Source organism: Mauremys reevesii, linkage group 1 (genome assembly GCF_016161935.1).
Source record: "Mauremys reevesii isolate NIE-2019 linkage group 1, ASM1616193v1, whole genome shotgun sequence".
Lineage (NCBI taxonomy): Eukaryota > Metazoa > Chordata > Testudines > Geoemydidae > Mauremys > Mauremys reevesii.
The window spans coordinates 173,193,506-173,216,983 of NC_052623.1; the positions used below are offsets into that span (position 1 = coordinate 173,193,506).

Below are 23,478 nucleotides of genomic sequence, written 5' to 3' on the forward strand. Positions count from 1 at the left end.
GGTGAAACATCCCCAGATGAAGTTTTTTTTACAGTGCTTCTAGATCCTGGGGGATTTCCCCAAATCTGGGAATTTGTGAGTAAAATGTTTTGAATGAAAATTCCCAGTTTCCCAAGTTGAAACATTTTACTCACAAATCCCCAGGTTTGGGGACATTTCCCAGGATCTAGAAGCACTGGCACGAGGCCCGCTCCCCGCGGAAGGATACGGCTCAGGGTCGCACGCGGCGGTGGCGGTGTACGATTCCCGAAGACTCATTCGGGCCCCGCCCCTAGCGGGTGAGGCAGACGGATCCCTGCGCCGCGGCCCGTGTTTCCGGGGGACCCTGCGCCGGGTGCGCGCGCGCGCTTGGGGAGGCCGCCGGGAGCAGCAGCCGCTGGGCCATGGCCGCGCGCTGGGCCACCCGCCACCTGCGGAGCCGCCACGCCCGTGAGTGACCCCGACCCTGCACTGGGGGCGGGGACGGGGCAGGGCCCGGCCCGTGGGGGGGCGCCGTTTGCATCCAGCAGCGTGGTCGGTGCGAACACCCGCTTCCCTCTCTCTGCCGAGCTCAGCGCAGAGCCAGGCTTTGTCTGCACGCGGCTCCGCAGCGCCTCAGCACCGGGCACATCTGCAGCTACACCGGTGCAGCGCTTTAATGAAGATGCTCTGCCCCAGAGGCGGGCAAACTGCGGCCCACGGGACCCTGAGCTCCTGGCCCGGGAGGTGACCCCCGGCCCCTGCCCGCTGTTCCCCCTCCCCCGCGGCCTCAGCTCGCCCCGCCGCCAGCGCAGCTGCAGAGCCGCGGCTGGACCCGGTGCTCTGCTGCACGGTGGCGTGTCTGGCTCGGGGTGTGTGTGTGTGGGGCTGGATAGAGAGCAGGGGAGTGCGGGGGTCAGGGGGCAGGAGTGTGGATAGGGGTCGGGGAGGTCAGGCAGAAGGGGTGGTTGGATGGGGCAGGGGTCCCCGGGCCATCAGGAATGAGAGGAGGGGTTGGATGGGGCGGCGGCGGCGGGGGCAGTCAGGGGTGGGGTTCCTGGGGTGGACAGGGAGCAGGGGTGGTGGATGGGGCAGGGGTCCTGGGGTTGGATGGGGTGGCGGTGGTGGGGGGGCAGTCAGGAGTGGGGTTCCTGGGGTGGACAAGGAGCAGGGGTGGTGGATGGGGCAGGGGTCCTGGGGTTGGATGGGGTGGCAGCGGGGGCAGTCAGGGGTGGGAGTTCCTGGGGTGGACAGGGAGCAGGGGGTGGTGGATGGGGCAGGGGTCCTGGGCGGGGCGCCAGGGCAAGAAGCAGGTTGCGGGGGATCTGGGGCTGGGCCACATCTGGCTGTTTGGGGAGGCGTAGCCTCCTCTAACTGGTCCTCCATACAATTTCCAAAATCTGATGCGGCTCTCAGTCCAAAAAGTTTGCCCGCCCTTGCTCTACACCAACAGGAGAGAGCTCTTCCCTGGCATAGTTAATCCACCTCCCTGAGCGGTTTTAGCTCACCTCTCCCACTAACCTAGTGCTCTCTAAGTGTGTGTGTGTTAGGTTGGTATGACTACATTGCTCAGGCATATAGATTTTTCACATCCGTGAGTGGTGTAGTTAAAGCGATATAGGTCTGTAATGTAGTGACCATAGACACTACCTATGCTGGAGCTGTGAAATTGACCAGAAAGCCAGATCCTGGCTCTCCAGCCGGGCTTCTCTGCTCCCTGCTGGGATTGGAGCAGCTGCACTGGGCTTCTTGGCTCCCCACTTGCCACCGGGAATGGAGCAGCTGACCACACACGAGGCACAAATCTTCCTGCCGGGAGCCTGGCTCCCCACCTGGCTCTCGTTGCTGTAGTTAATCCACCCCCAAGAAGCAGTAGCAGGTTTGACCAAAGAATTCTTGTGCTGACCTAGCACAGTCTACACTGGGGGTTAGGTCAGTGTAATTACATTTTTCACAGGTGTGGCTTTTTCACACCCCCGAGAGATGTAGGTATACCAAGGTAAATTCCTAGTGTGGACCAGGCCTCAGTTATAAGTCAGTGGTTTATCTGTCTAGGCACAATTTATGACTTTGGAAGCAGCTCTTGTATTGTGCAGGTTTCTTTGTAATATTCTCTCCCCCTCCACACACCTAATTTCCAAAATGTTTTGTTTGGTTGTGCATCACCAGTGATCCATGGATCTTTTCCTGTGGGCTACAGAATGTGAAACATTTTGGAAACCACATGGAGGGTGTATGTGTATGCGTGCACGTGCTCATGGTCTGCAGACTCACTTGTATAAATAATAAAATTTACATTTTAAAATAACTGAATTTTGCAAACCTCTCATTTTATGTGGGATAAATAAACTTTTTTAAATAGGCAAGAAAATTATTATGGTAAAGGCTGAGATGTCAGTTGGTAAATTTTTTATAACTTATTCTATTTGGACTTAGCTAATGTATTTGATCTGAGGTGCTTATCATTTATAATCATTGAGTTAAAATGGCTCTGGATAAATATGGACAATAATTTTTGTAGTTATTCATGCTAAGGTATGGGTAATCAAATCTCAGACTTCAGGATGTAAGGCTATTGTTGTAGGAGTCAGAAAGGAGTGTTTCCTCTTAGGCACCATTGCATAGTTAAACTAATTATGCCTGGATTTTTGGGTTCTTTTAAAGCATCAGGTTATTCTTCTGCAGTTGGGGACAGTGTACAGGACATGATGCAGCAAAGATTTTCCATACAGGATCAGAATGCAAGTTCTTATGAGAGAGAATTATCCCACAATTCCTCTTATTTATTCATGAGGAGAAAGTAGAGGGACACAGATGCAATCATGGCTTGTAATAAAGTCAAATGCAGAGTCTGAAAGATTACAAGTAAGATTTTCGGTTTGTGCTGAGCCTTTCTATTTAAAGAACATGTTGTTTAACTTTTGAATATTTAGGATCAGGTTTTTTCATAAGGAGTGATTATTACAAATGTTAAGTGTGAACTGGAAGTTAGTGCCATTGCAATATGGATACAGTTATATTATAATTAAAGGTTGAGTTAGTGGTTCTTTTTTTCTGCTCATTGAAGATGCTAATTAGTCTATTTATATGTTTGTGAAATATCTTGAGAAGCTCTATGTTGCTTAGTTAGATCACTTCTTTTTCCAGGGTTTATTTCAACAGCTCCTGCTTCTCGACTGTCAACACCTGAGATTGTTCAGATGCGCAATGAACTCTTCACTAAGGAGAAAAAGAGACAGTTGTCTTTGTATCCGCGAATTGAGAAGATTGAAGTAAAATATGTTGGCAAATCTCATCCTGGCACTTTATTTGTTATGAACAAAGCTTTGTCTACTCCATACAATTGTGCCATGCGTAAGTAAATGGAATCTCAAACTGTTTGTTCCATTGTCTATCAAAATCACTTTGCTGATAAATGTATTTACCATCCGAACTGGCACATACTACTATCATGGTCATTACAAAGACAAACATAGTGGTCCAGGTAATAATACAAACATAGTATTTCAGTTTGGCATGTATAAAATACAGATAGTGGGATTTAAAAAAAAAAAGTTAATTTCTGTGGATTCTGATAGCATTCCCACACACAGGTTTTTCAAGCAATGATACTTCCATTTTGGTATAATAAGTGTAGAATTGCAAATGTAGCTATCTTAGAGGGATGTTGATAACTGCCTTGAATTCTTTTGCTTCTTTTTTAGACTTAAGTGAATGGCATTGTAAGAAATCAGTATTGGCACTTGTGGATGGAGAGCTTTGGGACATGTATCGGCCTTTGACCAAATCATGTGAAATTCAGTTTCTTACCTTCAAAGACGAAAATCCAGAGGAAGTGAACAAGGTAAATCAGCGTCTTATTTCTTTATGCAATTTTTCCTCTCTTATGGCCTGATTCAACTCCCATGGAAGTTTTTTCTATTGACTTCAGTGAGTAGGTTAGGGCCTTAGGTAGTAGTTTGAATGAAATTCTAGCTCTTTTGGTTACATGAGAAAATGCAAGTTGTTAAAATCACACATTTCTTGTTGGCTTCATCTCTATTGCTGTTTGGACAGTCTACTATCTCCACCAATTTTTGCACATATATATGAAAGCAAAATCTTAGCGTGCACTTTAGAGAAATCAAGAGTTGTATTAATGCAGGAAAATCATTAAGATATAAGAAACCTTTTCCTTCAAGCTCCATATGAACAAGGTAGACACTGCAGTAGCTGGTAATAACCCTGTTGAGAAGCTTTACTGAAAGTATAGTAGGATGCATAAAATAAGTTTTTAGTCTAAATTTCTGTAACAACTAAAAATGTATAGCCTAAACATTGTAATTTTTAGTCTGCTAATAACTCTACACTAAAGATTTTTCCTCTATATAATGAACAAAGGGTCTACAACCAGTTTCAGACAGGGAGAAGGAGGAGTAGAAGTAGCTGTATTTGTAGTATGTCTTTAGTCCCTTAATACTGGCTCCGATATGGTAAAGAGTTGATTTGTCACTACATAGAATCATAGAATGTCAGGGTTGGAAGGGACCTCACATGTAAGTATCTATTGTTTTTACCAAATATATTTATTTATAAATTTGATCCATCAGTTCTAAAATCCTAGTTTGTAATGTAGGAATGTTTTTTGTTACGTATTATTGTAGTAGCGCTTAGGATCCCAGTTGTTGATCAGAACTCCACTGTACAAACACAGAATAAAAAGAGTCTGCCCCAAATTGCTTATAATCTAAGTGTAGAACATGAGACCACACATGGATACAGAAGAATATTGTAGGATTGAGAGTCAGAACTGCCAAATTCTGTTCCTGACTGTGTGATCTTTTCCAAGTCACTTAAACTCTGTCTTTCTGTTAACCCATATGTAAAAGGGTCAAATGGTACTTACTACATACCTTTCAAAGATGATGTGAGGAATATTACTTATATTGCACACTAAAAATACTTTACATTTGTAGTCAGTGATGTTTAACGTCAGTAAAAAATCATTTTGACAGAAGAGTGCATAAGCTGGGTTAGTGTTCCCTCTGCTTTAAAACAGGGTTGCATTGGAAGAAATAAGTGGTAGTCTCCTAAACTCCACCCCACAACTCAAGTTCCACGTCCATCTGCTTCCTTGAATTCTGTTGGCATGAATAATATACGTAATAATGTTGATGATTAAACTGTCAGTTCAGGCATCAGAGCTATTGTTTCAGGTTGTCCAAAGACTCAAGTTGACACTTGATTAGTAGACGTTACATTAGTTTACATCTGGTTCACATTTTGAAGTTTATCTTCACATCCATAAGGGGTTAGTATCTTAATTATTTCTCAATGAAAATTTAGATTCTGGACCACAAAATGCAGTCATTGGGGCAAAATCACTATGTACTGTTCCAGTTTGACCCCTTTCTTGAAATATTGTAAACTTTAGAATTTACACTAGGCCTGAAGATATAAATACGCAGTATCTAGTACTTCCTGTCCTCACCTTTAACGTCCTCTATAATCTCACCTTGCTACACCTCTCTTTTCATTTGCTGTTAATTCTTCTCTCACTTGATATACTGCTTGCATCCCTCCCTCCTTGCCTCTTCCTTTATCTCCTTCTCATGCTCTCTTCATTCTCTTTCATGCTGCCTCCTGCAACTTCAGCAATCTGCAAGATACTCTCTTCATCCTCTTTCAGATCCCTCCCTTGAAATACCTTTTTTCTGGAAATCTTTTATACCTTGTTTTCTCACCTGTAATTTTCCTGCACCTTTCTCTACCTGATCAGTTGGTCTGTCTCTTAGAACCTGCTCCTGCAGTTAAATCTACATGGGTGGACTGTTGATTCAAAGCTTCTCCCGGAAGGGTGCACCTGGTGTTCAGTTTTGTAAATCTTATGTTTGTAGCACTGTATAAATAATTGATAAAATATGCCCATTGTATTAAAATACTAATGCACAATGGAAACTAGCAAATTTATGAGGAATTCAGTTTTAAAGGAAGACTCACTATTTGAATCAATAGCTGAACTAGTTTGGCATGAATTGGCAACTTCAGTATAGTAAATTTATTTGAAATGCTCTTTATTACAGGCCTATTGGCGTTCCTGTGCAATGATCATGGCATGTGTGTTAAAGCAGGCTTTCAAAGATGAATACGCAGTCACCCTGATCCGAGCTCCAGAAGTGCCAGGTAATATAAATGTTTTATTGTTGATTAAGCTTGCATAGACCCAGTTCAGGTGCATGTCTCAGAATTAGTTTTACAGCACATTTAGGGGCTCTCTTTCCTACTGATGAGGGATTTATTATTCTTCCATTTCTAAAATGTGTCACTGTAATGTTTGGGTGCTTTAGACATTCATTTTATGTCCAAGGAATATGTACTCAGAGAGTACACAGTTGTACCTTCTCTGTTCCCCTCTCCATCATCATTTCAATGGTCAGACATCAAGTGATGTTGGAGTGACTTCACTAATGTGTTTGTAATAATTGGGATTTCAGAATTGCTCATCTGAACACTTGAAATCCCACCCAGAATGCCTGCATGAAGAAGTGGTCTTGCACCATGTCCTGAAGGTGGCAAGACTGATGCAGCCAATTTTACAATCTTGGACCCTCCATTAAGGATACAGTGACCCAGACCAGTATGAGGTGTAGTCTTGCCTTTTTCAGTTGAAGTGTCTTTGCTGATCACAGCTGCTTTGTCACAGTGCAGAAATAGAGGTGGTCTCTGACGTAACTGGGTCCAAGCCCATTTAGGGCTTTTAAGATGAGGAACAGGATCTTAAATTATACCTTGTATGGCAAGCTAAAGTGTCGGATATGATGCAGTGATGTTTGTTTTGAAATTTGTTTTAATATTGTTTACTCATGTAAATGGCCAGAGGGCTTACTAGAAAACTAGCAAGTTATACTGGGGGATTGTTGCAATAGTTAAGCATAATAGCAAAGATCCTTGACAATTTCTGCTAATTTCTAGTCGAGGGGTTGGCAACCTCTGGCATGCGGCTCGCCAGGGTAAGCACCCTGGCAGGTCGGGCCGGTTTGTTTTACCTGCTGTGTCGGCAGACTTGACCAATCGTGGCTCCCACTAGCCGTGGTTTGCTGTCCCAGGCCAATGGGGGCGGCGGGAAGCCGCAGCCAGCACATCCCTCGCCCACGCTGCCTCCTGCTGCCCCCATTGGCCAGTGGGAGCCGCAGTCCGCCGAACCTGCCGACGCAGTAGGTAAACAATTAGACCCAGCCTGCCAGGGTGCTTACCCTGGCGAGCCGCGTGCCAGAGGCTGCCCACTGCTGCTGTAGTCTGAATTTTTTTAGGATTTTAAATTGACAGAAGCAAAAGGTTTTCCCAGCAGTCTGAATATATTTTTTAACAATAAATATGAAGAGAGCATTTCATCCTTGGGCTACTTAAGCGAAGCCTGAAATTGGCTGGCTATCTGGTAGTATGTCAAAGTGCACTCTGGAAATTTTAGAGTGCCATAGCAGGGTCCGCACAGTGACTTTGTGTGTGGCAGATTAGTGCCCAGTACAGTTGCACCTTGGCTTGTTATGCACGAAGTCTTCATGTAGACAAGCCCTAGGTGTTTGATATGTGTGAAGCTGGTAGGCTGACCATCAGGTTTGACATACCATACCATGACTCCAAATGGCTTTTAGGCAGAGAGGCCAAGGACTGAATGAATGTGCATGGAGACCATGCTGTCTCCTCCTACCTCAGTATGTTGTCAGAATTTGAAATTATGTTGCTGCTGCCTGTGTTACCTCCTCTTTGGATAAATAAATGACTTAAGTCTTATAGTCTGTCTGTCTGTCTGGCACCTCTGAGCAAAATACAATCCTCTGTACAAATGAAAAGTGCAGAAATATTCCAGAGAGGAGAAGGGTCAATCATACTTATCCAGAAAAAAACTCTTTTTTGATGAGTGGGTACAGACTACCATACTCCTATAAAAATTGTAAATACCCTGAACATATTTTTGGCGTGAATATTTAAGAGACAAACAATCTGTCATTTGACTTTATAAAACCCACACTGTCCAGCTGTGATTGTAATCCGCAGATTTCAGCTTGTGATCCTTGCTATATTTCTATAACAGAAACAGCCTTGTTTTGGCCCTTATTTATTCACACTAATAATGCTTTTGTAAAACTGTTGAGGCCATGAAATAAAATGTATACTTTGTTACAAATAACAGCATTTTCTCTGGCTCTGCAGTGATCTCTGGAGCTTTCTGTTATGATATTGTTTTGGACAGTAGGCTTGATGGATGGAAACCAACAGAAGTAAGTACAATTTGTCTTCTGAAAAGTAATTATTATCATTTACTCCTCCTTTGTTTGGGTGACCTTTCTTTTTTTTAAAATGGGAACAGTCTTGCTTTACAGTGGCAACAGTTTAGAGACCCCTATTACCTGATTATCCCAGGCAAACCTCTGCCCCCATGTGGAGCCCCATTAAATTAAAGATAGCTATAGCTAGCACAGTTTTTTCTCCCAGTATGGAGAAGGTGATATATGCTTACTTAGAAATATTATGAGTGTATTAAATATTAAATTGTAATTTTCTTAATAGTTTGCACTTACATGGCATGTCTAAGCAGAGGGCCCAAAGCTGTTTAGACCTTTAATCAAGCCTCATGACTTCCTGTGAGGTTAAGTGAAAACAAATATATTTCACTGGGCAGGTGTTTCTTCTTATAATGCGTGTTCACCAGAAGAGAGGAAAAAAAGATGTATGGCTAAAGGGGCAATGTTAACAAAATATGGAATTTCACTTTAGTGCAAACTGTAGTTTAACTTGCCCACTTTGAAAAACTTTCTAAGGTAGTTGTGAGTCATCTTCAGTTTCTCAATCCAGTAAACATTTTGATTGTTGCTAATATCTTCTGAGTACTGAAGTTTGATTTTTTTTTTTGGAGTGGCAATCAGTGTTGTATTTATTGATGTATCAATAATGTCCACTTTTTTTTTTTAATTTGTTAACAAAGAGGGCACTTCCAGGTTGGATTTTGATTGATCACTGGAAAACTAGCCAGGTATTAGCCAGATTAGTGTTCAGCAGTGGCGGGATCATGTCTATGCATACAGTATGTTTGGAGGAGCTAGTTGAAGCTCTTTCAATGAATTAGAAGTCTCTCAAAAAATTTGGAAATGGGAGTGCATGGGTAATAAGGAATTCCCATTTTCTTTGGGCCTGATGCAATATCGATTGAAGTCAGTGAAAACACACCCATTGATTTCAGTGGCAGGGGCCACTCCTAGTTAGAGTAACTGGTAATGTCCTACCAACAGTAATCATTAGCAAGTCTATTGCTGATAGATATCTTTGTAGGAATTTATAGATATACTAGGAGTATCCTTAAAAGCTTGTTGTTTACCATTTTGACTACTTGTTACAATATGTTTTATACATACAATGTGTATTAAAGAGCAGCTGAAGAACAGTGGTAACAGTCTACTTTTTTGTTTTAAGGACAACTTCCGTTCTCTTACAAAAGAAGCATACAATCTAATTCACAAAGATCTGCCGTTTGAAACATTGCATGTTGAAGCCAAAGTGGCATTAGAAATGTTTCAGCATAACAGGTCAGTGTTTATTTCCGATTTAAACAAAAATAGTAAAGACTGAATTGAATTGCTAAAGGAAATAAAAACCTTTAAAAATGTGACAATTGAAATATGAAGGGCTAGATCCTCAGTGTAAATTAGTGTAGCTCCACTGACTTCAGTAGAGCTAAACTAATATACACTTAAGTTTTCCTGTTAAATGCATACACTAGGTGGCACTACAGTGTATAACTGAGAGGTGTTTAAGAAATTGAAACTGTTATGAGATTTTGTATTCAGTATCAAACTAGTGAAATCTTGAAGTTCTTTCACCATACTAGTAGTGGTTAAATTCTTCACATGCTTATTCGTTTAAGTTTTGTTCTATACAGTCAATCTCTATATTGAGATATTCAAATTTAACAAGTGAATCTAGGAAGTTATCTTCTAAATACCATTATATTTTACTATCAGCCTTGGTTAACAGGTAACTGGCTAAGCTTGGCACGCCACCCGACTATCACCCTACTTTTGTATCATTCAAATATATAAAAATAACTTGTTTTATTAGGAAAATACAATACATTGCATGAGATATATGTATTACGATAATACATTAGTCTGTGTGTATATGCAAAGCTGCCTGTTGAAGTAAGGCTATGTATTAGGCTAGAAGATGCACACAATAAACAAACAGGCGTGCACACATGCACCAAAGTGCGTGTGCATCTGAACGTACTGATAAATCTCACACCTACCACGTACACATTTCAAGCTGTTAGCAGATGCTGTTTAAAGATCTGACACATGAAAATGGGAGGAAAACAAAAATATATGGGTCAGAATACATTTCAGAACACAAGGATATATTAAAGTTTTGTTTTTTTTTTAAAAAGGAGAAAAGGATGAAGTTGAGGGTATGCTCTCAAATGGTGTGGCTAAATTATTAAATGTAAATATTTATAGGCTAATAGTTCTAAGTCTACAACAGTAAAAAGCAACAATGAGTCCTGTGGCACCTTAAAGACTAACAGATGTATTGGAGCATGAGCTTTCGTGGGTGAATACCCACTGTGTCAAGCTTATGCTCCAATACATCTGTTAGTCTTTAAGGTGCCACAGAACTCATTGTTGCTTTTTACAGATCCAGACTAACACGGCTACCCCTCTGATACTTAATAGTAAGCTGTTTATTCAAATGAAAAGTTTTATTTGGGGATTAGAGATATATTGTTTTCTTATATTCAGAGGTGGCCTTGTGTTTTGAGTTCTGTTTTAGTTCTGTAGCAAACCACATTGAATTTCATTAATCAAAGCATTAATCTACTGAATACTTTTTTCCCTGTCCTGCTGTCCACCAAAATAAATGCTGATACTTACCCAGAAAAAATGTTACTAGTTTTTTCCACTGATCTTCACCTGTTTCTGTTGTGATAAACGTTGATCAATTCCTGTTTAAAAATAAAATAAAAAACCAAAACCGAGGTGTCCTATAAATGGGGTGCTGACCAGGGCCTGGGATTTATCCCTGGCTTGGCCGTGATCTACTTTGTGATCTCAGGCAAGTTGCTTTACCTCTCTGTACCTTTCTTTCCCCTCCCCTTAGTTCTGGGGCAAAATAGTGGATACTAACAAACTTTTTAATCAAGTGAAGAAAGGCATAACAGCCGGTGGCTGGAAGTTAAAGCTGGACAAATTCAAATTAGAAACTAGGCAACCATTTTTACAGTGAAAGTGTTTAATCATTGGAGCAAACTACTGAAGGAAGTGGTGGATTCTTTCTTGATGTCTTCAAATCAAGGCTAGATGCCTTTTTGGAAATTATGCTTTAACTAAATGCAAGTTAATGGGCTTATTACAAGGTAACTGGGTGTAATTCTGTGGCCTTTGTTGCACAGGAGGTCAAACCAGATGGTCCCTTCTGGCATTAACATCTTTGTATCTAGAAAGGCTTATTTTTATTGAAATGTTCTTTCCACAAAATAAAATGAATGTAACTGCTTTGAGGTGGATTGACTCATTCATGACATACATACACTTCTACCTCGATATAACGCTGTCCTCAGGAGCCAAAAAAATCTTACCACGTTATTGGTGAAACTGCATTATATCAAACTTAATTTGATCCACTGGAATGCGCAGCACCCCCCCCTCCCCCTCCTCCCCCGGAGCACTGCTTATTCGTGTTATATCGAGGCAGAGGTGTACTTTTTGTGAGACATGTCAAAAAGGCCTTGAAATATGAAAGGTAAGGGTTTAAAATGGTTTCTAATCTTATGAATATTGAGTACAATTATTAAAAAAGCTTCTTTGATGCATAGCTCAAAGATTTTTTTCTCATCATTTTTCCCATATTAACTTAATAGTGGAGTTAAGTATTAGGTTCCCAGTGACTTCAGTGGGCTTCTGCCTCAGACCCTTATAGATTATAAAAATAATATGCAGCAACTTGATTGTTTTTGCTTCTTTATATATGTAACTTTATATCTGACAAATTTCAGTGTGCTGTTTTGTTTTCTTTCAAGGTACAAAATGGATTCAATAGAACAGAAAGCATCGCAAAATCCTGAAGGAATAGTGAAGTTACATAGGTGAGTAAAACTTGAATTTTATTCTGTAATGATTCACAATGGTCCAGTTACTTTGCAAAATTATATGCATCTGAAAGAAAGATAAGTGACTTTTGATGTATTTTAATTAAACTTTGCTTTCTGAGTTAGCTGCATTCTGATCTATATAGGTTCTTCCACAGCACCATTATTGTTGTATTTAACTCTTGATGGGACTCATTAAACTTTTCAGAAAGCTTTTAAGACAGTGGGCTTCCTTCCCCTGCCTCCCATCTCTTGATGGTAAACACTGAAAAAAACCCCGTCACTTTTAAAGCTTTGTATTAAGGTTCTAAATTAAAAATTAATCTTAACAACTTTAATGTATTAGAAGAAAAATACTTTAAAACAAAAACTAAAATTTTCCTGGTAAACCTTTTTATGCCAAAATCTCATTCCTTTTCCAGTTTTGGCAAACCTTAGCACTGTTAGCATTGTGTTACTTACACTTACGATTACACTGGGGTCAGAATGGAACTGGCTTCAGGTGTTAAAGGAAAAAAAAGCAAAAGAAAGTTGTAGGAATCTGATTAGTGAAGGGAAAAATTGCTTGAGGGGGAAGAAATGTTTATCATAGTCCATGAGTTTTAAAAGGTTCCATTTTTGGTTTAACCTCATTCATGCTGTTCAGACCACTTGATGTTTGTGTGTTACCATGAGTGGTTGTTGTGGTCTGGAAGCTCCCTACAGAAAAATTGGCTTTGCAGAGATGGCTAGTTTTGGAATAGTGTTTTTCCTGGGAAAAGTGTGTTCGCTCAGGGAAGTCTGCAGAGCACAGAATGGGGACTGAGGACAGAAGGGAAGATCTCTGAAGGAAGAGTGTGATGTGAAGGGTTTTGTTTTGTTTTTAAATTCTCCTGCATTTTGTATATTTTCCTTCCTTCCTTCCTTCATTTATGCAAGCATTGGAGTTTTCAGATATATGATCGAGGAAATCCTTCTTGAAGCAATAAATAGAATCATGTCAAAAGTTTGCTTTTGGGAGCAGATCCTGTATATTGTCATAATTCCATTAAATCATTGTAGCTATAACAGCTGAAGAACTGCCTTCTGGACTCTAGTTTTAAATTACTTATTCAGGTTAGGAAAACATGCTGAACCTGAAGTTTTCAAGGGCACTTCTTCCCCAGATACCAAGAATGCTGAGCTGTAGTGGGATGTTTGGTTTGGGATTTGTGTGGGTTTTCTCTTTTGGTTTAGAAAGAGGTTCACTATAATTTTCTGTAGATAGACAAGAAAAAATGCCTAAGTGATGATGAAAAGAAATGTTGCTATAAACGTACATTCACTGTGAGTTTTATTGTGCTCCATTTAGGTTTGGTGACTTTGTAGATATTAGTGAAGGCCCTCACATTCCAAGGACAAGTTTTTGCTTCCAGTATGAAGTGACAGCAGCCCATAGTCTCCAAACCAGCCAGTCTGAGTCTATACGAAGGTTTCAGGGTGTGTCTCTGCCAATTCACTTAAAGGTAAGTAATGCATTCAATACAAATATTCTTTGCTTAGGACAGGAAGGAGTGGAAGAAGTCTTTTTACATGTCTTCAAATCCTTAGCATATGCAGTGCCAATATCTTGTCATAGTTGTGAGAATAGGGTGAGCAGATGTTCCGATTTTATAGGGCTTTTTCTTATATAGGCACCTATTATCCCCCACCCCCGTCCTGATTTTTTTTTGTTTTTTTTTTTGTTTTTTTTACACTTGCTATCTGGTCACCCTAGGTGAGAAGTAGATGAGTGGAAGGCCCAGAGTGTGATTTACTTTAGGAGTGTGAAGGCTCTGGTTTCCTGGGCACTATTTTAGATATTTAGTCAAAACACTTTACGACAAACCAGGCTCTGTGGCATTATTTAAGCATTAGGTGGTTTTTTTTTTTTTTGAAATATACTTGTCTTCCAGTACAGTTATTTTAGTCATGTCACTTCTGGGGAGGTTCTATAATTGTCCATCACATTTTTCTTGTTCGTGTGGTTACTGAGACTGTTTTCTCCAAGGGAAATGGCAAACTGTCTATTAACTCTTTTAAACGAGTAAAATTATTTCACTGCACATGATTCCAAAGTGTAAAATAAGAATTGCCATTCAGAATCAGACCACTGGTTCATCTAGTTCAGTGTTCTGTCTATAAAAATCTATCAGATGATTCGGAAATAGGTGCAAAAAAACTCTGTAGTGACAGTTATGGAATATCTTGCCTATAGAGTAAAGTTCTTTCTAACCTCCATCAGTTAGCTTCTGGCTTATGCTCTGCATCATGGCCCTACCTAAATGTGGAGTGCCAAGTTTCAGTTTTAGCACCTGTCTCTTCTTTTCTCACTCTCTTCTTCTCACACATACGCACACCTTTCTAAATTGTTTATGATTTTGAGGCTACCGTTAATCTTATATTAGCCCAAATTCCTCTGCCTCAGTTGCCAGCAGAGCAGGGTAGGAACTTTGCCCCCACTGAGAGCCAGATCAGCTTTCCATGGGCTAATCCTGTAATGTGTGCAAGATCATCTGAGGGTCTCAACCTAGTGGCCTCATGGCCTTCTTTATTTTGCTATGTATTGCAGAAGCTATAACTTAGAAAATGTCTTGCTTAAAAGGGTTTTTTAAATTATTAAAATATTTAACAGCAGCGGATACCTCAAGCCTTTCAGTCACAGAATGTGTGGTGTGGTTAATGGGCAGTGTGATTTCCCCCCCCCTCCCCCCCGGGGTCTATTAATGTTTATAAACCCTAATGCTGGCTGACAATTGTTGAGAAGGGTTTTTCTCTATCTCCTCGGTAATTCACCACTACTTCCCTTTGCTGACACTACCTGTGTAAGTGTGAATGGGAGGTCAATTTTATGAATTTGCAGAGGTGAAATTGAACAAACTAGATTTGCCAGTTTGAGAAGTGTTAAGGCCAATATTGACATAGAATTTAGTTAGGGTAACCACTTTTTATTGAGTCTAGGAAATGCTAGCTTGCTAATGAGTGCTAGGTTCTTTTCAGGTCAAGTTTTACCTTGGAGCATTTCTCAGATCAGCACACTTAATTATTCTTAACCAATCCACAGTGTATTAATTCACCCAGAATCTCACTATATAGTCAACAGTTCATAAATCCAGTTTAGATACAGCAAATGTTCTAGGCGTGTGCTAAACACAAGAAACACGGTCTTCTAAGCGATTAATAAAGACTATTGTTGATGTCAAGCACTTATACCAGAGAACAAAACAAATTGTCAAGATTTCTTATTACATGTACTTCATAATTTTCAGTTCTTTAGTGCTTCTAATACACTTCAAATAATTCACCAAGGAGTAAGGATGCACTTGTCTTAAGGCATTTTTGTGAATGTGGTCCCTACTGTTTGATTTGTTAAACTGTGACGGGTTGGATCACAGAAACCCCCTGGGAGCTGCCACCTGATGTGCCCAGACTACTTCTTTCCCAGACCCAGGGGTAAAACGGTGATTCTGCTTTTCCCCCAACCCTGTACCCCTCGGCCAGTGGTTTATGTTTGATTGCAGCTTGTGCTTGCCCATAAGAGAATGCATACCCAGCTAATTCACCCACTGCATTTTCCTTTTTGTCCCACAAATACTGTTTTACGTCATCACTGCATGTATTCAGGAAGTGTTCCTGACTAACCAGATCACACATCCCTTTGAAGCTTGTAATGCCTTTCCCCCGCACCCAGTTATCTACCAAATCTCTCATTTCATTGGCATAGGCCACATTACTCAGTCCAGATCCCCACTTAAGATTCCTGAATTTAACCCTGTAGGCTTCAAGTGTTACCTGAAACTGTTTCAAAACCAGATCCTTAAATTTACCATAGTTTGAAGCATCATCAATAGGCATCTTATTGAATATGTCCAGAGCTCTGCCAGTCAATTTTGCTATCAATGTGGTCATCTTTTGATCTTCAGGGATGGCAATTTTGCTATCAATGTGGCAATATCGTTGGATTCCTCATACTGTGGACACAATTGCTCCCATTTATGGACTTTTGGGGAAGTGGAGCCAGCAGGTGGAGGGTTTTGTTTCTTCAACGCCATTACAGCCAGTTCATGCTTCTGGGCCTCCATAGTGCTCTCGTGGGCAGCTTCTTTCCTGGCTTTTTCTGCCTCCCCCCAGGCTGTTTCTGCCTCCATAGCTCTCTTGTGGGCATCCTCCTCCCTCTCCATGTCTTTTATGTCTGTCTTTCTCTTTTGCTTCCAATCTGGCCAGCTCTAGTTTGTTAGCAGCTTCACTGGTAGTCATTTTCCTGCTTTCTTCTGCTGGGCCACACCCCCTCTGCAGCTCACTGAAACTGGGATGCACTCAGCTCAGGGGATCCTTAGTTAACCGAGACTTTCACAGCGCCCAGTGTTCAGCTGTTCTGGGCAATTTGCACCCTGTGCAGTTCTACCTTCTTCTGATCTTCCTTCTTACTTATTTTGCTTCCTTTTCTATCCCTACTTCCTTACCCGAAATAAGCAAACAGAAAATAACAAACCAGTAACCACTTTGTCTGTTCTCCAGCCACCATCATACTTAAAACTCACTTAAAATCACTACCAGTATCTCAAAGCAATCAGCTGTGCACAGATCCTGCCGACTATGCCACTGTGATGGGTTGGATCACAGATACCTTCTTGGGAGCTGCCACCTGATGTGCCAAGACTACTTCTGCCCCTGCTTTCCCTGCCAGCTCAGGACCCCAGCACCCTGTCTTGCTGAGCCAGACACACCTGTCTGCGCCAACACAGACCCAGGGTCTGAATTACTTGCCCCAAAGCTGCAGGTTTACCTGAAAGCAGCTAACAGAAGTGTTCCTGTCTTTAACACTCAGATGCCCAACTCCCAATGGGGTCTAAACCCAAATCAATCTGTTTTACCCTGTATAAAACTTAAGCAGGGTAAACTCATGAATTGTTCACCCTCTATTATACAGAGAGAGAGATGCACAGTTGTTTGCTCCCCCAGGTATTAATACATACTCTGAGTTAATTAATAAGTAAAAAGTGATTTTATTAAATACAGAAAGTAGGATTTAAGTGGTTCCAAGTAGTAACAGACAGAACAAAGTAAGTCACCAAGCAAAATAAAATAAAATGCGCAAATCTATGTCTAATCAAACTGAATACAGATAAGATCCTCACCAGTTCCAGAATGCTCCCTTTTAGAGACTACTCTCCTTCTAGTCTGGGTCCAGCAATCACTCACACCCCCTGTAGTTACTGTCCTTTGTTCCAGTTTCTTTCAGGTATCCTGGGGCGGGGGGGGGGGGGGGGTGGGGAGGCTCTTTCTTTAACCAGCTGAAGACAAAATGGAGGGGTTTCCCAGGGGCTTAAATAGACTTTCTCTTGTGGGTGGAGACTCCCTCCTCACTCCTATGCAAAGCTCCAAGATGGAGTTCTGGAGTCACCTGGGCAAGTCACATGTCCATGCATGAGTCAGTCTTTACAGGCAGAAGCCATTGTCCCCATGGTATCTTGTATGTCTCCAGGAAGACTTCTTATGTGGATTGGAGCATTCCAAGATGCATTGTTCCCCAAGTGCTTCCTGATCAGGTACTTAACCTTGCAAATTCCTTCCTAAAGAAGCTGACCAAATACCTCACAAAGCTTACTTTGAAATCAAGCAAGTATACAGCCAATATTCTTAACCTCAAGTACAAAATGATATATGTGTACAAATAGGATGAATAGATATAATAGACCATAACCTTTACAGAGATATGTTACATGCCACAGGCAGCACAAAACATATTCTAGTTATGTCATATTCCCATAAAGCCTTATGGGAGGTACCGTCACAGTATAAAAGGGGGATGTTTAAAATGTCAAAAGTAACTGCTTCAAGTTATTGTTTTCCTCTGTTAGTCCAGTTTGCTTGGGCTTACAAAGGAGAACGTATATTGCAATACTTGGGTTTGGTCTACACAACCAACTGACTTAACCACCCCTCCGGTGTAGATGGCACTATGTTAATGGGGGGGGGGGGCTTCTATTATTGACGTAGCTATCGCTTCTTGGGGAGATTGAGTACCTATGCTGACAGGAGAGCTTCTCCCATTGGCGTAGGTAGTGTCTTCACTAAATGCTAAAGCAATGCAGCTACAGTGCTGTAAATGTAGACAAGCCGTTAGTTTAAATCCAAAATATGGTTACTTGAGTTCTCACTTGAAAGAGTGTAGACTGTCAGATAACATTGTTGTTAACGTTAAAGAACAGAAAGAGAAATACAATCTCTGAAATGAAATTTCACTGCTGCTTAGTCCTGTTAACCCTGAGATGGCGGGGGGAGTCTCTTTCACATGGCTACTCTGGGGATCTGCTGGATTCTTCAGTATCTCTGTGGGTTTGATCAACTCTTCTTCTTAGTGCTGTAACCCTGGAGGAGGAAAGAGGTAGCCCACATGGATTCAGCTAGCTCTAGGGTCCCATATGGTGATTTCAATTTATATATCCTGTTTCAGGGTTCGCTGGAGGAGGGCAGTCTTATTTTTTTATTGGACACTGGCCAAAAGTTGCTCTCAGCTTTCAATTTATAATTTCTCTGCTACTTCAGTTGGTGTCCAGTAGATGGCGATGGTGTATAACTAGAGTGAGGCAACATCATATTGATGAATAGTAAATTAATTGAAAAATGCATTTTTGGGGGCACGGAACTATTCACATATTTCAGTTGTTCGGTAAATAGTTTTTTTTTTAAACTCCTCTCTAAAACTTGATTGATTTCCAGAATGCAATGGGCCATGTGCATAGGCAATCAGGATGCTAGTCTTGTTTGTCAGCCTTTGTTCATTATAGTTAGAGGGGGAGAGAGAGAGAGAAGTTCCATCTGCTTTTGCATAATGACTGACAATAGTTTGTAGATTTTGTTTAAATGTTGCATTGCCTATTCCTGATGTAATAAAGATTCTTTTGACAATGTCTCTGTAAAATGAGGATTGTTGGTCTTTTATTCTGAGCAAATAAAGATGTGCAATTTGTAACCTTGTTTTGTATTCTTGCTAAGGAAATAGAGTTTTATGCTTAAAAGGGCAGGGAGAGAGCTTACGGCTGTTAACAATATATTCAAGACACATTTGACATTTATACATTTTACACCAGAAAAGATATAAAGAAGGCCCCAATCCTGTCAACGTTTCTATATTTGCTTAAATTTATTCATGTGAATAGGTCCGTTAATGTCAGTGGGACTATTCATATGTGTGAGAGCATGATAATATCCAAGTGTGCAAGAGAGAGATACCTGTCTAGTTGGAAATGTAATAAAAATTAGCTAATTTCAACATGAGCCATCAAACTGCCTGTATTTTTAGTTTTGTTTACAGTGGTGGTGTAGTTGTACCTTTCCTGGACCTGAAGAAGCTTGTCTCTCTCACAGACTGAATACAAGATATTACCTCACAGACCTTGTCTCTATTTTTCAAATTTGCCACAGGAGCTGATTTCAGTTTAATAAGAAGTAATTCACTGCACTCAATCACTTTTTTCCAGGCTCATCACACAGTATGGCGAAGATTGCGGGAAAGGGCTCAGAGACTGGTAAGTTGAAGTAGCAGCTAAATACACAGCTTTAATGACCTGTTTTTCTTAAAGTAAAAGATAGAATTGTGTCAAACTGTAGAAGTTAGATAATCATAATTGGAGGATGCATACAAGAACATATTTATTTAAAGGAAGAAATCCAGGCCAAATCTTAAGAAAAATTTAATGCTGCATTAGAATATAAATAAATCTAATTGTTTTTGTAAGGGTATGTCTACACTACAGGATTATTCCGATTTTACAGAAACTGGTTTTTGGAAACAGATTGTATAAAGTCAAGTGCACGCAGCCACACTAAGCACATTCATTCGGCGGTGTGCGTCCATGTACTGAGGCTAGCATCGATTTCCGGAGCGTTGCACTGTGGGTAGCTATCCCATAGTTTCCTCAGTCTCCCCTGCCCATTGGAATTCTGGGTTGAGATCACAGTGCATGATGGGGCAAAAACAGTGTCACGGGTGATTCTGGGTAAATGTCGTCAGTCAGTCCTCCCTCCGTGAAAGCAACGGCAGACAATCATTTCGCGCCCTTTTCCCTGGATTGCCCGGGCAGATGCCATAGCACGACAACCATGGAGCCCGTTTAGCCTTTTTTCACTGTCAGTGTATGTCTACTGGATGCCGCTGACAGACGCGGTACTGCAGTGCTACACAGCAGCATTCATTTGCCTTTGCAAGTTAGCAGAGACAGTTACCAGTCATATTGTACCATCTGCTGCTGTCATGGGTGCTCCTGGCTGGCCTCGGTGAGGTCAGCCGGGGGCGCACGGACAAAAATGGGAATGACTCCCCAGGTGATTCCCTTCTTTAAGTTTTGTCTAATGGAGAGTCAGTCCTGCCGAGAATATCAGGCAAGCCTACTAAAGAACCAGAGAGGCAAACGGCCGCTCCGGGTCAGAGCCCCAGACATCCCGCAGAAATGATGAGCTGCGTGCCATTCTAAGGGGTGCCCTTGCAACAACCCCACCCCTCCTGGGCCACTGTGGCAATTATCCCCCCATTTGTGCGATGAAGTAATAAAGAATGCATGAATAAGAAACAACACAGACTTTATTGCCTCTGCAAGCAGAGATAAAGGGATGGGGGGGGAGGCAGAATCCAGCTGCTATGATATTCCAGGCAGGACTGAATCTCCATTAGACAAAGCTTAAAGAAGGGAATGACCGGGAGTCATTCCCATTTTTGCCCAGGCACCCCCGGCCGACCTCACCGAGGCCAGCCAGGAGCCACTCACAGGATGACGACGACAGATACCAGTCATATTGCACCGTCTGCCATCGGGAAGGGAATGCTGCTGTGTAGCGCTGCAGCACTACGTCTGCCAGCAGCATCCAGTAGACATACAGTGACATTGAAAAAAAGCGAGAAACTATTTTTTTCCCTTTTCTTTCACGGGGGGGCTGACGACATATACCCTGCACCACCCACGACAATGTTTTTGATCCTTCAGGCTTTGGGAGCTCAGCCAAGAATGCAAATGGTTTTCGGAGAGTGCGGGAACTGTGGGATAGCTGGAGTCCTCAGTCCCCCCTCCCTCCCTCCATGAGCGTCCATTTGATTCTTTGGCTTTCCGTTACACTTGTCTCAACTCCTTAAGTTTCCCGCAGCACTGTGTTGAGTCCCTATCGTGGCCTCTGTCTATCATAGCCTTGGAGATTTTTTCAAATGCTTTAGCATTTCATCTTTTTGAACGGAGTTCTGATAGAACAGATTCATCTCCCCATACAGAGATCGGCTTCAGTATCTCCCGTACGGTCCATGCTGGAGCTCCTTTTTGATTCTGGGACTGCATGGTCACCTGTGCTGATCGGTGCGCCATGCTGGGCAAACAGGAAATGAAATTCAAGAGTTCGTGGGGCTTTTCCTATCTACCTGGCCAGTGCATCTGAGTTCAGATTGCTGTCCAGAGCAGTCATAATGGTGCACTGTGGGATAGGTCCCGGAGGCCAATACCATCGAATTGTGGCCACACTAACCCTAATCGAAATGGCAATACTGATTTCAGTGCAACTCCCCTCATCGGGGAGGAGTACAGATATAGATATTAAAAGCCCTTTATATTGATATAAAGGGCTTCGTTGTGTGGACGGATGCAGGGTTAATGCGATTTAACGCTGCTAAATCCGATATAAACACGTAGTGTAGACCAGGCCTAAAAAGGAAAACATTGGAGCTTTGTGGAAGCCTGAGCTGAATTAAAAATATTTCTCTGGAATACTACAAATCATGGAACTTGGATGGTGTATGTGATTTCCTCCGTAGTAAAATTGCAAATTCAGTCAATATGGATTTTTTTGGTACACATGAACAGTCTCTTTGTAAGCTCTCATTAACTAACTTTAAAGAATTGACATTTTTCAAAATTTCTAAAAGATGAGGAAAATAGAATAGCACCTTTTGTATTTTTATTTTTTCTACATGTTTAAGGTTATATGTGGAATTTGGAATCTGAAACGAAGATTTAGCATGAACTTGAAATACAAGTAAAAGTAGAAAAAAAAGCAATGTAATGTTCTAACTGTACAGAGACATCTGGGTTAAAAACAAATACCGGAGCTTTTTGCCTCATGTATAACAAGACAAATGAGTCAAGTCAAAGAAGGCTGATACTAGGGGTGAGCCTATATAGAAGCTAATGGAAGCCAAATGGGAAAATGATTGCATTACATTAAATGGGAAGGTAACCTGAAAGAGTTCTAAAAAGTAAAATGTGCCTGGTGTAAGGAAAAGAAGTTTCCTGCTAACATTTTATCTGGAAGAGGACTAGAAAGTAATAGTGAAGCCAATCAAAGGAAGCATCTACAGTGTCTGAATAAATACAAAAACATGTTAATGGAATAAAGGAAGTAGAACCCTACTGTAACATCTACACATAACTAAACTTGGGCAAGTTTGGTAAAGATTAAATAGTAAAATGATCAGACTTTTAAAACTCCAAAGCCAATATTCTGCTTGCTGTTTGAATCGCAGCAGAGAAAAAGCATATCACATCTGTTCCACAGTCCATTAATTAAGAAGCATGCTCAAGGCTAAAATACAGTACAATAGAGAACCCATTTTTCTGACCCTCCATTATCCATATTAACCGGACAACCAGTGCACACTCTCCTGTGGCCGCTAGATGCCACTGCAGCATTGCACTTTCCCATTCTCTGGTTTATCTGGATTTTTGATTATCTAATCTGGCCCTGGTCCCAGTTAGATCAGCAGACCAGAGGGGTTCTACTGGTTCTTATAAACCAGTTTGAAAATGTTTGTAGTTCATATTTAATTTTAAAGGCAAGAGTACTTCTTGCTGTATACTATCCTTGCTCAAGTATAGTACAGCAGAAGGGGAGAATGTACAGGTTATGGTGAGAGAATGAAACTATGCTTAACCCCCCCTCCCTCCCTCCAACATTGATGTTTTGCAGATTATTGAAGATGGCAGTCTGGAAGCAAAAGATGGAAGTCTGGAAGCAAAAACTGTATCAACATAATTCTTAATTTTCATGTGTAAATTAATAAAATAAAAATATTTTGGACATGTCTTTTGTGTTTATGTATAAAGATAAAATGCCAAGTTCAGTCCTGATTGTTGAAGTCAACTGAGTTAAAGTTAAATCAGGAATAAATTTAAGGCTAATATCTCAATTGACTTATTTGATTTTCCGCATCAGTTAAAACTGTAATTACATCTGAACTAAAGTTTGAAAAGAGTGAGAAATGAATGTTTCGTGTATGGTAACACTCAACTCATTCATGGTATTTTCATAATCTCAGATTCTGATAAACCTTTATTCTGTAAGCTATTCCATAAATATCCCATCTTGGTACACAGAAAATAAGTGAACCATTAACACAGACAATAAGTGAGCTAGTCCATCTGTACTAA

The 23,478-nt window shown here is 41.1% G+C and overlaps 1 protein-coding gene across 4 annotated transcripts; it reads left to right on the forward strand.

Moving 5' to 3' along the window:
- The first annotated feature begins 247 nt into the window (after positions 1-247).
- Positions 248-23,133, forward strand: MRPL39 (mitochondrial ribosomal protein L39). 4 transcript variants are annotated; one of them, XM_039520750.1, is made up of 11 exons: positions 1,567-1,579; positions 2,128-2,189; positions 3,106-3,312; positions 3,663-3,802; positions 6,021-6,120; positions 8,149-8,216; positions 9,406-9,518; positions 12,005-12,070; positions 13,404-13,557; positions 19,555-19,602; positions 23,018-23,133. In XM_039520750.1, the coding sequence occupies exons 2-11, from the start codon at positions 2,183-2,185 to the stop codon at positions 23,081-23,083; spliced, it is 969 nt and encodes a 322-aa protein (XP_039376684.1). In that variant the 5' UTR covers positions 1,567-1,579; positions 2,128-2,182; the 3' UTR covers positions 23,084-23,133. The 4 variants fall into 4 exon arrangements, with proteins under 4 accessions (XP_039376686.1, XP_039376683.1, XP_039376684.1 ...); XM_039520752.1 differs by lacking the exons at positions 1,567-1,579; positions 2,128-2,189 and adding an exon at positions 248-278; XM_039520749.1 differs by lacking the exons at positions 1,567-1,579; positions 2,128-2,189 and adding an exon at positions 285-429.
- Positions 23,134-23,478: the final 345 nt, after the last annotated feature.